The 14,941-nt window shown below is 37.7% G+C and overlaps 1 protein-coding gene across 4 annotated transcripts in view; it reads left to right on the top strand.

Moving 5' to 3' along the window:
* Positions 1-14,941, top strand: part of LARP4B (La ribonucleoprotein 4B) — a 55,840-nt gene that overhangs the window by 18,544 nt on the left and 22,355 nt on the right. For 2 of the 4 annotated variants that reach the window (XM_072925330.1, XM_072925329.1), the window contains exons 3-5: positions 12,179-12,326; positions 12,518-12,679; positions 14,723-14,804. In XM_072925330.1, coding sequence (XP_072781431.1) covers positions 12,179-12,326; positions 12,518-12,679; positions 14,723-14,804 — 392 coding nt within the window. Of the gene's footprint in view, positions 1-6,417; positions 10,275-12,178; positions 12,327-12,517; positions 12,680-14,722; positions 14,805-14,941 lie in introns of those variants that run through there. The other 2 variants (XM_030264298.4, XM_072925328.1) reach the window with 2 other exon arrangements.

Raw genomic sequence — 14,941 nt, 5'->3', positions numbered from 1 at the left:
TAAGTATTATAATTGCATGTTCCGCTGGTGTGTTGAAGGAAGCATTGTCTTTTCACTGTGTCTTAATCAAAATTGTAGGTCAGGACATTTTAGAAGGCAGTTGGCTGACAGCATTGAAACATTAAACAGCCAGAGCAGAGCTGTTGGAGGTGGTTAATTCTCTGTACTGACTAGAAGCCTCAACTCAGCTTGGCTTCAGCCCTTTGTGGGGGTTTACATAAACTGCAAGGTATGACAGTTTGCAGTCATTTAAGGTACGGGGGTTTTAGGCTCTGCAGGAATTGTATCATTAATCTTGAATTAGGTTCTTGCTCACACCTTGCCATGTGAGGAAAGTGCAGGGAATGCACTTTGTATGGATGTGCAATTGAAAAAAGCACGAACCCATACAAGCAGGAATTCGCAGTCTGTAACAGGAATTTTGCTCAGTCAGTTGTGCCAAGTGGCATGTGCTGCTGTTGCTGTGCTGCTGTGCAAGATCCAGTAAGTGGCTGTATGGTATGCTTTTGGCAAATCATGCACTAGATTGTGCACTGTGTGCATATGTGTTGTAAATGTTACATATGTCTTCAGGAAGATTGAAGACCTGATTTTTATTCAGATATGTTCAAATTTTTGTCTTTGTTAACTGTATATTGGGAGGAAAACATACATTGTGTATGTTTCCTCTTGGGACATCTTGAAGGGTTCGGTTTCATTTATGTTCTGCCAGGAGTTTCACTTGTGATGTGCTATGCAGCAGATACTTCCTACTTCCAGCTTAGTTTGGAACAAGCACTAAGGAGCATTCTGAAAAACTCATGCTTTTCATTTCTGAGAAAGCTGGTGCACTTTTTGTTTGTTTCTCTTCCCCCTTTTTTTCATTCTGAGTTGTCTTCTCTGTTTTACATTTCTTAGATGTGAATTTTTACTTATTTAACAGTAGAGGAAAAAATTCAACATGGTTTTCTGCCATACTTTTGGAAGTTGAACTTTTGAGATTTGCTGGGTTTTTTGTTTGTTTTATTTCCCCCACCCAGGGCATTAGTGCCAATAAACCAGTGTGTAAACTTGAGTAAGAGTGGCTTGCAGATTTGCTTCAAGAGCTTGAAGCTGTCTGTGCATTTCAACAGGTGCATTAGCATTAAAGACAATTCACTAGTCTTCGTATGGGTGCTAGTTATTTTAATTTGACATACTAGAATTTTTGTTTTAAAAAAATTGTATTTAAATCTTAATTCCTGTTCTTCCCTACTTATTTGGAGAAAAAGAGCATAATCATTTATTTGTATTTCAGGAGACATTACTGTTCTTTTCATGAGAAGAGAAAGCTGATGTCAATTTAGGTATCTTGGAATGTACTCATAGTGCTATAATGGTACATTTAAAATAATTTGTTCTATTGTGATTAAAGCTTTACTTGGGCTGAATATTTTATCTGAAAAAGATGAGACCTATACCTTATTAGGCTTTAAGTTATACCAATACGACACTCTTGTGCACAACATCAGAAGGTCAGTGTGATATGAGCATAATTACCAATATATTCTGATAACAGTGGTGTTTTCAAAATGGTCCCTTCTGTAATACCAGTGCTTCAGGACTTCACTTGCAAGTTCTGTGAACAAGATTATAATTGGAGAAAAACTTCACAGAGTGCAGGAAAGAATTAGCAAACTGAAATCATTAAGATACATCCATCTTTTCATAAATGTGATAGGAAGGAGAAAAAACTTCTGGAATCACAACTCTATTGCCTTTAGCAAGTACATGCTTCAAGTCAGGTGAAAACCACCTGCTGTTTCTTGTGTCTTAATTATTTTGAGATCAGAGGGCTAGACTGCAAAAAGACGTAGGTGCATGTTTGTGCTGGTCATTATTTCAATGTGCATGTGATATGGGGCCATACTGCCATGGCCCCTAGTGAACTTTCTAGGAGTCTGTTTTTAATAGACTTACAAGAAATGTGCTGAATTGCATTCCCAGCTGTTTTGGCTGTGCTGTTCCACTGGGATATCTTGATACACCTTGTCTAAATGCTTTTGTTCAGGAAGAAAGTTATTTCAATGGGGAATCTTGATGCACTTCTGTAGAGCCTGTAAAAATAGGTATTAGGCTAGTTCTTCATCAGAAGTGGTTATATGAAGTATTTTTTTTGTTTTCTCTTTGAACAATAACTTAATTGTTCTAATTATGAACTTAGTCATTCTCTTGTTTGGCAAGAACAAAACTGAAGACATTCTACTGTAATGTTGAATAGGTAATCAATAGTGACTAAATTAAAATGAGGTTTTTGATGTTTGGATGGAATCCTTCAAAAATCACTTTTCAGGGTTGCTGCTTAAAGATACACAGATCACTTGTTCACTATCATGTTTCAAAGTCTAACCTCAGTGAGTGAGACAGTCTTTTCTTCTGCATTGAAGTAGCTATGAAACAATGCTATTTAAAGCATAATGTAGATCAATCACAAGTCTAGTATGGTTCAATTCCAACACAACCAATCAGTTTGGCTGATTCTAGTGGTATTTAACAGCAGAATTTTGCACACAAGTTGTTTGAAGGAAATAGGCATCTTGAGATCTTCATGGATTTCTTGTCAATAGTAGCTTAGACTTAACACATTGGAGGTACACTTAACACATTGGAGGTACATAGCTTAGAGGATACTAGCATATTCTTAACTTCCATGGTTTTCTTAGCTTTGGGAGTTAAATGTGCTATTTTTTTCAGCTTCTTTAACCTAGAGGTGGGCTTTGTCACTTCAGGTGACATCTGCCAATAGACCATTTGTATCCTGATTGACAATTACTCTTTCTGAGAAAGCCCTTGTTAGGCTGGACCGAGGAGAGTCAGCGTTTAAGAAGCAGCTCACTCCATTTTAACTCACTTCTGTGCTTCCTTTTCAATAGTAACTCTTTGCTGCTAGAAATTAGGTTATTCTGAGGGAAGAGGCCAAGGTGCAAATCCCATGGTGGAGGTAGTTTGTATGTCCTGTCTCTGCCAGATAAGATTTAACTGACTTTTAGTGCTAAAGGTATGCACAGTCTTTTTCCTTGCTTGTTGAACCTAAACTCTTCCTCTGCCATGCTCACATTTGAATGTGTGGCCTCTCGGCACTTTCCAAATTGAAGACCTGATCTGGAAATTTGAAAATATCTTTAGAAGGGATTCTTGTGCGACAACAAGCAACAACAAGTTCTGCAAATGGGTGTTCCAGTGCAGGATATTACAGTGGTGCCATTTAAACTTACCATCTGATTGCAATATTAGAATTACCCATTCATTCCCTAGCTGATAATTACCAGGTGCTGCCATGGGTTTCTGGTAATGGGAATTCAAATCTGTGTGGTACACTGATTTTTGTCAAGCCTTATAGGTACTGTAAATACAAGTTCAATCATGCTGTTGTTCAAACCAGGGGAAAAATAACTAGAACTTCCTGAAAGATGGCACTTAATTTTACTTCCCAAAAATGTTTTCCTTAGGAAGTACTATAAAAGTATGTCTCAGGCTTACTGCTGCTGGATTATGTTGTTCAAAAATCCTTCTGCAACCCATTCAAGAATAAGCCTCAGAATGAAGAGGAACTGAGGAAATCAGGTTTGCTAGTTAAATACAGGACCATGTGCTCGGTGAAAATTCAGTATACCATATAATCCTCAGATCACTGGACAATACACAGTATTACATGCAGTATGTGCCAGTTTAATGTTAAGCAGCAGATTGTATAAAGTGGTATTTAATAATTTAAGAGATCACAACTGGCTTTAAACAAGAAATTGGAGATTTAGACTTTAAACTGGATACTACAGTATTAGCATCATGATGAATCAATACTGGTTGGGGTTTGCTTTTTCTGTTGTGGTATTCTAGATTTAGGCCATAAGAAAAGTGAATAGGCTATAAGAATAGTTTAATACATGTAGATGACCTCTAATGCTCATGTTTGATTATTTCAGTGTGTAGAATATGTACTTAAACTCTTAGCAGTCCATTAACCGTGATCGGTTGGAGGGAAAGTTAGGCAATTTGATCAGCTGTTTCAGAAGCCTGCAGTAGTGTCCTTCAACATCCATTGTGACGCTGCTCTTCTCTGTTCCCTTGACTGATGATGGGCATGGCATCAGGTGTGGCCTGGGAGTGCACACACATCTGTTTCTTCAGAACTTGTTATATTTGCATGACTTTATTACAGAGAAAGAATAAAGGAAATTAGATTGGACTGATTTTTGAGTTGTGTTATTGTAACTTTAAATCTAGATTATGTTTTTAAATTTAAAAATATATCTGGGATATATCATAAAAATATTTCTGGGATAAGCCCTTGCTACATGGCAAAGAATAGGTACGTGGAGAAATGAAAGATGGGGAAGTATACTCTAGTTAATAAGCATGTTGACTTCTTGCCTTCTGTGTAGGTGTGTGCAGGACATAAGACTAAATACCTATTAAAAAAAGTAATTGTTCAGGTTATGAAAGTGCTGCTTCAGTGCATTTTTGTTTCATGCAGTCAGAAAACCTGTTTAGGCTTTGAATAGATGAGAAATATACCAGAGCTAAAATATGCATGAATAAAGGGAAAAAAACAAAAACAAAATAACAAAGTTTACTCCCCAGATGAGTTGGGCTCTGAAGTAGCAGAGCATGAACTCTGTTAAGTGCTTTTCAAGCTGGTGGCAGTGTTAAGCTTAACCAGAAGGTGTCTTGAGTGCTGTAGCATAACAGGAGTGGCATTTTCTGCTTAAATTCATGTTGCCTTTTTTTTTTTTTTTTAAAGTTGTAATCCCACACTAAATAGTATTGAGAAATTTGACTTAATGAATGTACACTGTAGCTGCTTTAAAATAGAAATTATCCCTGGAACCCTAAGATAAAAACGAGGGAACAAGTACAAAATGTACACATGAGAAGGGTATGGGAAAACTGGAATAAGTTTCTGCTTGCCTGAACTGCTTCACCCCTTTTCTTCCCATTAGTTGATAGGAGAAGTGGTTGTTAGGCACTAGAAAAGTGGACTTTGCCCTGGTCTGTCTCTTAAAGACACTTAGCTCCTCTCTAGAAAGCACGAGTTAGAAATGGTTAAATCACAAAGGGAAAAATCTTGCTATTTGTTTATCTGATAAGGGAGTTTTCTGAATAGTTTTGATTTTTTTAGGTATTACTGTGACTTTAAGCTGACATTAAAAACAGTTAAATTGTTTGCTCATGGCATTTCTTCAAAAAAACTATTAAAAGTAACTCCCTCCCCCTTTCCCTGTTCTCGGTTCCAGGGAATGCTAAAGAGAGGAGTGACTTGGCATAGTTTTCAGTCTGGATCCAAGCATGTTGAATAACTTTGTCCCAGGGGAGAATTAAAAAAAATGCAGCAGATGGCAGCAATGATGCATCAGACTTCCTATCCTTAGGAACAGTGTAGCTGCAGGCACTTGGAGTCTTCCTGGGTTGGATAAGGAGTGGGGGGAGGGTAGTTTTCCTCTGATCTTACTTTACAATTTCAAAACAGACTTGTTGAAGAGGGGATGTACTTTTTTTGTCAATTCAGCAATCTTTTATGATCAGAGTTAGTGGAATATTAATTGCCATAAGGTGCACAACCAGTGGAAAAATAGCAGCGGGTTAAGTTTTCATCTGAAAGAACATTTGAAATAGAATTTAAGGGTCTGTCTTGTCTTACACTCTTACATATTTTCAATATCTTTTTAAGTAATAGAGTGGTGCTGTAGTTGTACACTCTGTAAGCTTTCTGAAGTATGGAGTCCAAATCTGAAATAATAGCAATGCATTTGAGAGAAGGTCTGAGTGATGTGAAGTAATGGAAAGGCGAAGAAGAACAAATCTGTTTAGGGCAGAAAAAGATTGCTGGGTATTTTCAGCTTTTTTATTGGGCTTTTATATTTGAAGAAACAGAACCACTTTTTATTAGCAACTACAAGAACTCACAGTAATAGAAGTATTTCAATATGTAAATACATGTGTATAAAAAAGGTTTTGTTGTTATGAGATCAGAAGGAATCTGTATATGTACAAAAATGAAAACTATACTGAGGACAGACTTTTGGAAGGAATAGCATTCAGCCAAATTACTTTTTAAATATTTTTGAATTTTTAGTAAAAGGATACAGGGTTTTTTTCTGAGCTTAAGTATAATTAATCCTGTCACAGTACCATGAGGTGGGTAAATGATCTTGAAGCCCTCTTCAGTGCTGTAAGTCACTTAGGAATTATGTATTCATTTTTTTTTTTTTCATGCCGATAACAAATTTTAAAAAAAGGCTTGGAACAGAATTAGCTTCTGATAACGTACAATGACTGCTCAATGGAATACATGAGGTCTTATCTATCTTTAGCCTGTTTTTCCTAAAGAAGTAATTGTGGTGTAGGTTCAGCTCTGGGGGAAGGGAGGAGAAGGAGAAAATGGTCCAAAAAGTGTTTGATCTACACGTCAGATTTAAACATGTAAAGCCAGAATGCATTTGTCCTTGTATAGAAGGTGGGAGTTGTATTAAATATAAAAACAAGTAGTTTCTGGCACACGTGGGCATTGTGAAAGATGTTGTTTAAATATTTTAATGATTCGGATGGACAAAACTTTTTAGAAAATTAAACAATAGAAGTTCATGAGACTCAGTAATACTCCTAAACAGACTGTAATCTTATTGGAAGGAGTATTTGGCTTGAATATTACAGTGTACACGATGAAATACTGAAACATTGCTCAGCAACTGGGCTTTGGACTTTGAGTGGCAATGACATGTGAACCCCTGCATGGTTTTAAAGTGTGCTATTTTTAGCAGTTGGGTGTTGGCTTGTCTTCTCAGTAGCCATAGAAAGTTTGTGTAAAGAGGAAGGTGATTTGCCATGAGAAGACCCCCTGACACTACTTATTAAACATGGGCTGCTGCTTCAGTAAGGAATTGAGTAACAGCACAAGTGAGGAGAAAACCAGCTTGTTACAAAAATCTGTGGAAGAGGAAGCACCAAAGTCAAGGATAAGTAAAACTTTATCTTCAATTTTTGGAACTGTGGAAAGCCAGGATCTGCATACAGTGGGAAGGACAGTTAATGGGGCAGCTGTGACAGTCGGCATTGAACGTGTTTGTAGTGATGATTGTGCAGTGTCAGATTCTAAATCTGGTTTTTGGGGTAGAAAAGGAAAGTATTCGTCATATAACAGCATGGGGAATACTCCCCATGTGAGCCCTAGGAGGACGTATGGCAGACCTTTTAGCTTCTTTAATTCCTTTAGTCACCTCTTGAAAGTCTCTGGTACGTATGGAAATCTGCAGACAAGTGAAGAAAAGAAAGATAAGGTTATTAAAAACAGAGCACCTAAAAAACTTAATAGTAATGGTCAGCATGTGAACAATATAGAAAATAATAGCACTATTAATAATGAGAATGTAGCTTCACAAGAGCATTGCTTGTTTGATCATATTTCTAATTCACACGTACCAGATATCGTAGACAAAGGCTTACAGAGTGAAATTTCCTTAAATAGAAATTCTCTGGAGGATTATGCAGTTACATGTGACCATTCAAGGCAAAATGAAACAACAGTAAATGTTGAAGACAGCAAGAGTGACAGCTTACAGAAAGTTTCGAGTTCATATAGAGAGATGTCTCCAACATTTTCCTGTCTTGATGTAGACAACAGTCAAAATGTGAAAGACAAGGAGTTTTACAGCATTTGTGTTGTAGATGCCGAAGATCTGAAAGGGGATGAAGAGGTGCCAGCTACTGTGCATGAAGAGACTGCAGCAGACGTAGATAACTCAGCTGTTACTGATGAAGGAATGTGCACCATGGCACGACCTCTAGACAAGGGGAAGGAATTTCCAATGAAACAATTGGCACAAGTGGAAGCTGAGTTTAATTCACAGAAAGAACTGTTTGAGTATAAAAAGGAGGATAGCTCAAACCTGGAGAAAAAGGATACAAAGGAATATTGTAGCCTAGACATCCAGTGTTCTTTTGATAACTTACTGACTGATAGGTGTCAGGTGCATAGGTTAAATACTGACAGTACAGTAACAGATGTCTTAAAAGCAAAAGTGCCTGGTGAAATCATCCCTGAGAATCAGCAAGAGGAGGTATATACCATGGGTTGTGCTGCCAGTTGGAATGAATCACTGCATACAGCTTGTGATTCTGTAAAGCCTGTGGATGCTGCTGAAGAGGACCAATACAGCCCTGATTCAGAAAAGGTGAAAAACAGTGATTGTATTTCCAAGGTATTGTTAAACACTGGACTGTCAAATTCAGGGAAAACCGAAGGAAGTAATCATTCTGATGTTGTAGCACTAGTTGTGCCACTAACTAGGCATTCCTCAAGTGTCGCAGAGCAAATAAATACTAAACAGGTGGTAGACAACATAGGGGATAACGTTAAATTGTCATTGGAGTTACATGAAATGGATAGTGTAGACAGACTTGATGAAGAAGTCTGCTTTCTAGAGCCAGAAAGTGAAGTAAACTCAAATGTGGAAAAGAAAACACTTGACAGAACATATGGTGATAGCCAAACATTTTCACCAGACTCTAGTGAACATCGCAGCAGTTTTGAAGAATCCTTAAAAGAGGGAGAGAAATGCACTGGTACAGTTTCTCATAGCTGTGAGGCTTTGAACATGACTGAAACACAGCTAAACTTGGAGGAAGGTTCTGATTTTCAAACTCACATTAAGGGTTGCACTGAAATCAAGACATCATCTGAAGCTGCAATTCACAGTGGCATGGAGGAAGATACCTGTGTGAGTGCCACTGAACTAAAAGGTGACTTGTTTGAGGAAGCTGGTAACTTGAGCAGAACTGGATCAGGGATAAGTGATGGCACTGTGGAACCTCATGCACATAATGCAAGCAGAGGTGAAATGTTCCTAAAGGAAAACAGCCTAGAGTGTCAGGTTTCACAAGAGTTACCACAAAATAAAGACAAAGTATGCAAATACTCAAATTCAGATAACAAAACCAGTGTCTCTTCTGTGTCTGTGGAATGTGAGCATATGAATAAAATAGATATGAACAGCAGACAAGATGAACAACAGGATGTATGTTCCTTCCACACAGTGGAAAATCAATGGAGTGCAGAGACTGAGTCAGCCAAAATAGCTGGGCATGTAGTAGAATCTGTAAAACAGACAAAATTTGAAGGTCAACTAAATGAGTCCATTGATAACAAGGCAGAAAATGTAAACCAGAACCTGGATGGTAACATTGCTGATTGTGATAAAGGCATCTTCAATTGCAGTAAAGGCTTGGCTGCCAGTCAGAATACTCCCTCAGACTCCACTGTACCTGCAGCCACGGACAGTTATGTGGACAGGAGTGTAAAATTAAAAGGTGCCGCTAAAAATCTGGAAGATGCCAGTAAACTCTTAAATAAAGACCATAATGTTTTGCCTGTATTGTGTCAAAATGCATGTTGTCATGAGCATGATAAACCAGCAGAAGAGCCTGAGTTGTGTTACTGTGCCAGTCCAGAGCCAGAAGTTGGGAACACTCAAACTTCTGTTCCGCCTTTTACTGAAGAAAGATCAGAAACTCATGATAAAAATATGTGTGATGTAAATGAATGTAATCTTCAGGAAGGTGAAGTAAACCAGTATGTCAGCAGCCATGCAGAGGAGAACCTCACTGATTTTGGTTTATCAGCTGAGAATCTAGAACCTTTTACCAGGGGGAATTTGGAGCAGTTGCAAGCCAAGACTATTGAACTGAAAAACACCAGTTACATATTAAATACTCAGATGAATGACTTGACCACAAGCTGGGAACAGATGCAGCCAGATCACAAGATTTTCTCAAACAAAGAGCTTGGAGTTTGTGTTGACCCAAAGCAGGTAGACAAATACGCTGCTACTCCTTCTTATGAAATACCCGGTGCCTCTCCTGGTGCAGCAGGATTTCAGCAAGGCAGAGAGCAGTGCGTGTTAGGTCTGATGGAAGATGGATCAAGTGACCAGAAGCAGTCCTATGACCTGGAGAGACAAAATCCCCACGTTGAAATGTGGTCACATTTCATCAATCTTCAGACTGGCAATGCTGATTGGACAAATCAGCTGCTTTCTGACACCGTTCCTTCTGGTAATGGTGAATATCTAGTGGGCTTTTTATGGAATAATGCGGCTCCTAATGATACCATGAAGAACGACAGACTGTGTATAGTTAATGAAAACTTCCAAAATGAACCTGAAAATTTAACAAGTGCTTCATATGCAGTGGAAACATACCCATATCAGCTGCTAGCACCGGAACATGCTGGTACGTGGGGATGGCACAATAAAGACGAACTTGTAAGTATTCTGCAGAAGTGATTTGCTCTAAAAGCTGAAACTAGAAGTTTGACTAAGCCAAGTCAAACTGTGGTTTCATTAGTTAAATAGATGTTATTTTGTCCTGAACCTGATGACTCCCTTTCCTTTGAAAAACCAAATGCTGTACAGAATGCAGAAGTCAAAAATTTTGCTGAATATTGATTTTTTTGTTCTGTTTACTTTGCTAATGACTAAACTCTCACACAAAGTAACTTGATTTCAGGTTCTCAGTTCCAGCTGAACTTAAAATAAACAGTGTGCAGAAAGGAAGCTTCCTACAAACCATTCTTAATGCTCTTCAGCTTTGTACAGGAAGAAATATTTGTAGATTTCCTGAAGATCTTGTTTGGTAGCAATTAGGAAATCTCTTCCTCACTTCTGGAGGTGAATAGTGCTGTAGAGAACAGTGTCTGCCAAAGTAAGAGGAAGGACCTAGGATGGATCTTGGCTAGCTGGGTTAAGAAACAAGTGAAGCTGTCTGGACACAATCCTGAGCTGCTCTGTGGACCCTGCTCAGGTGGGGAGGTTGGACTGGATGACCTCCAGTGGTCCCCTCCAGCCTTACCCACTCTGCAGAAGTCAACCTGTAGCAGCTGCTGCTCCTTTTCCTTCCCTGCTGAGCTTCCCTGAAATTGTTCCCCTCACCCCCTGGCTGTGTTGGAACAGCTGCTCTGACCTTGCCCAGCATTGCAGTGTGGGCAGTGGATTGTGCTCGAGGCTGTTTGCTGTCTCCTGGGGGAATGTCTTATATTAATGGAAACTGATGGATCTTGCTGTCATCTTTGAATCTTACTATGCAAGTAGTTATGTCAAACACTTCTGCTTTTTGTTAAGTCTTCTCTGTCATTCAAGAGATGTGTTTAAGAAAAAATTTTAAGGTTTTTTATTTTCTGGATATATTTTCTATGTACTGTGATAAGTATTTGAATGCATGTGTTTAAGAATATTTAAAGCTTTGTGGGGTTTTGGAGTGCCTGTCTTTACACAGTGTAATGTTCCTAGCATCTATTAATTTAGAAAGCAAATTTTTAATAAGCTTTTTTAGTGTGTGTCTTATCATGAGCAATATTCTTTCCCAGTGTAATTACATTAAAACACTCAACATATGTTTTGTGTGGAATAATTCAATGCATTTTGCTCAAACATAAGCAAAACAAGTCTCATATTACTGTAAAGTATTGTAGTAGATGTTTGCACTGCAGAGATCCATCACTCTTAAGCACAGATGTGACCATTTATATGATGGCTGTATATAACCATATGTAATCATTAAATGTGTCTATTTCCAATCCAGTTTAAAAGAGGTTATCTTGAGATGATTTAACTGGATGTGGTTATTCATCCTTTTTGTCCTAATGCTCTGTTCCTCCTCTAAAATAACAGAAATTGTCATGTGCATCTTACTGCTTTCAGTTTTCCAGAACGTTTCATTAAAACTGTTACATGGTTATATAATTTCAGAAAAATCCCTGTAGTTTTGTATTTTCTTGATTTCTTTTTAGTATTATTTTGTAGAAACAGATACAATAGCAATATAATCAATATCAAGTAGACATGTATATTAGAGAACTGCCTGAAGTCTAGGTCAAGAACAGGCTGAGTTAGTTTGTCAAAGGCAGAATGAAATGTTTGTTTCATTTGCTCTGCTTGGATAACATTTTCTGGTGGTTCTTAATCAGGGAAATGAAATACTGTGCACTACAATTCAGTTGTGTTTGTACCTGAAATGATTATGGGAATTCAGTTAATATATTCAGGTGTGAAAAAACATGATAGTAAAATCTTGAGTTGTATGTCTGATACTTTTACTTGAAACTGAATGTATCTGTGCACTAGATGCCTGCTGTGCATCCCCAAAATGCATAATCAATTTCTTTTTGCAGGAGTCAGCCAAGGTTTCTGAATTAAACCCCAATGCAAAGGTGTGGGGAAATCATATGTTACACTTGGAAGCAAGTGGTGCCACTGATGGTAGCGTGAGCAAAACGTGGGAAGAAATACCTGACCAGCCTCCAGATTCCTGTACAGAAGGTATGAATAAGAGTTTCTGGCTGTTGTTCAAGCAGGAGTTAAAATTCAGTGCAGCACTGTCTCAATTTTAATTTTCTGTTAAAAAATGTAAAGCAAGTAGGTAATCACTTTTATTTCAGATGTAGTTTTAACTCTGGCAGTTCTGTGATTAGAAAGAGCACTTTTGAGTGTGTCTGTGACGTGTGCTGCAGGACTGGATGCCAATGGCGATGGCGACAAAAAGCATCAGAACGCGGTGCTGACAGAGCTGCCGGAGCCGAGCGCGGCCGTTCCGGGCTCCGAGCAGGCGGATATGAACCCTTTGGCTCTCGATCATTCCGACTATGAGTCTATGCATGAAACCACCCAGACAGGTAAGAGAAAGATAAGGATGTGCTTGGACTTAGTTTAAAAACAAACTAAACACATATTTTGAGTTGAACATCAGTGAGCATCTGAAAAACAAAAAAAGCCCCCCAAACTATACCAATGCCTCATTCAATATATGCATTCTTTAAACAGGCCCTAGCAATTCCTGTCTCTTTTGCAGTCAAATTTGGATGTGTTTAGAGGCCAGTCTCCTCCTGGTTTAAATCTTAGAAGGTGCTGCACAGAATCAAACAAATGCATGTTTCTAGCTGGGTCAGGTACTGAGGTGAGATTCACGTGCAGTTTTTGTCTCAAGTAGTAATGTTAATGTAGGGAAAGACCCGTTTTGTACTTGAAATGCTGAAATAAGCAACATTTTAGTATTAACTTCTTCACATTCTTACTTAATCAACTTCCAGAATTTCTCTTCAGTGCTACTGTTAGTAGCTGTAGTCTATACCAGATGGTATGTTTTAAGAAGCTTCTGGAAACTAGCATAGAGATTCACCCTGGCTATATTTCATTGAATGGGAGAAAAGGCCTCCAAGATGCAAGTAGGATTACTATTTGAACTGAGATGAGGGATGGGAAGGAGAGGAAAATGTGCTGGCTGTTTATCGAGATTCACAACAGGTCTATTCATTGTGGTTAGCTGATTTTGTATTTAAAATTATCTGTATAGCATCCATAATAGCTGCAAATCAAGGCAACTGAAATCAGAAAATCAGACATTGTTGTGGCATCATCTTTGCTTATATTTAAAAACTGAAAGTTCTCATTAACACTTTTACTTAAGGGTACTATTGGGGAATATTAAATAACTAGCTGGCGAACAGGAAATTGTATTAATGGTGCCTCACATTCTAAAAGGGAACAGCATTCTTCAGATTAATGATGGAACTTGTCAGTGTGTCCTTTATGTGCCCAAAATAGTTAACTTTTAATACGAGTTCAATAGTGTTGTAAAGAGCTGAACTGCAGATTGAGTCTGTTCCACTTGGGGAATAATGACACATGGTCCCAAGTCTGAAATCTGATCTTTGATTTTTTAGTAATTAGTTTTAAAAATGCTTATAAAAGGAAATATGGTTAGAACATGATGCGTGTATTTCTCAGGTGTTGGTGTTCTTTTCTTCAGAGTAGAACATGTGGAGGACAGCATGGTGGGAGAAAATTAGAAGTTGCTTTAGGAAGAAGAAAGGCTAAGGAGAGCTGAATAAAAGTTAGTGAAGGGAAGGGTATAGAGGACAATAGTTGATGTGAAATACTTCTAAAAAGCTAATTTACATTTACATGCATATATATTTACATGAACAATGTGCTACTAAATGTTTTATAAAGCTCTAAAGGCCACACAAAACTTCTACTCTTTAAACACTTCTCCCACTATCACAATGAGTTTACTCTCTACTGACATTGGTATATTGTGTCTAAGCTAAAAGGAACATGAAGTTCTTGTTTTCCATTTGATAATTTTTAAACTTCCATATATTAGAAAGAAATTAATTTTGCCTTCTTAACCAAAAGATTGTAAAATGATTACATATCTGTTGTTAGTAGATTGGATATCTGCTCATATTCCATAACTATATTTTTGAAAACCTTTTCTGAGTTAATGTGTTGGTAATTTAGAGTGAGACCAGAAGTTCCTCCATTGCATTTTTCCCTTGCATTGCATTAGTCAGGGTTTTGTCAGCTAGAAATTACTAGTTACTTTCCTGAGAATGGAGCACAGATCTACGAGCCAAATCACTTCAGTATTTACTTTGAGATGCGCTTGTAGCTGTTCTGAAAGTGCTTCAGATTTTTATGTATTTGGAGAACAGAGGTTAACAAGTGAAGTCAGACATGGTTTCTCTTTTCTGTCTTAAACAAAAAGAGTTGCCATGAAATTTCAGGGATTGGTAACTAACACATAATGAACATCTACTGAATTTGAAAATTGGTTACTACTTATGTAGTCAGTAACAGACATGATGGCTTGTTTAAAATAGATATTGTGTAATATAGCAGAGCTACTTTTTAATTTGAAGTATTTTAATTATTAGGTGGAAACGAACAGTTGCAGCCAGAAGGTCAGGAAGATTTACGAGAATTACTGAAAAAGACACTGGAATTCTGTTTATCTAGGTATGTATTTACATAAATGTACCAAACTGGTGGATGACTAACTGCTTGAGATGTATGTTATTACATTTCTTAGTTGTTACCTAAAACTGAGTGGAAAGGATGAGAATTTGGAAAAAGTAACACGTAAATTTAAGAGC

The sequence above is a fragment of the Taeniopygia guttata genome, chromosome 2 (assembly GCF_048771995.1).
Source record: "Taeniopygia guttata chromosome 2, bTaeGut7.mat, whole genome shotgun sequence".
NCBI lineage: Eukaryota > Metazoa > Chordata > Aves > Passeriformes > Estrildidae > Taeniopygia > Taeniopygia guttata.
This window is presented reverse-complemented; position numbering and strand designations above follow the sequence as displayed.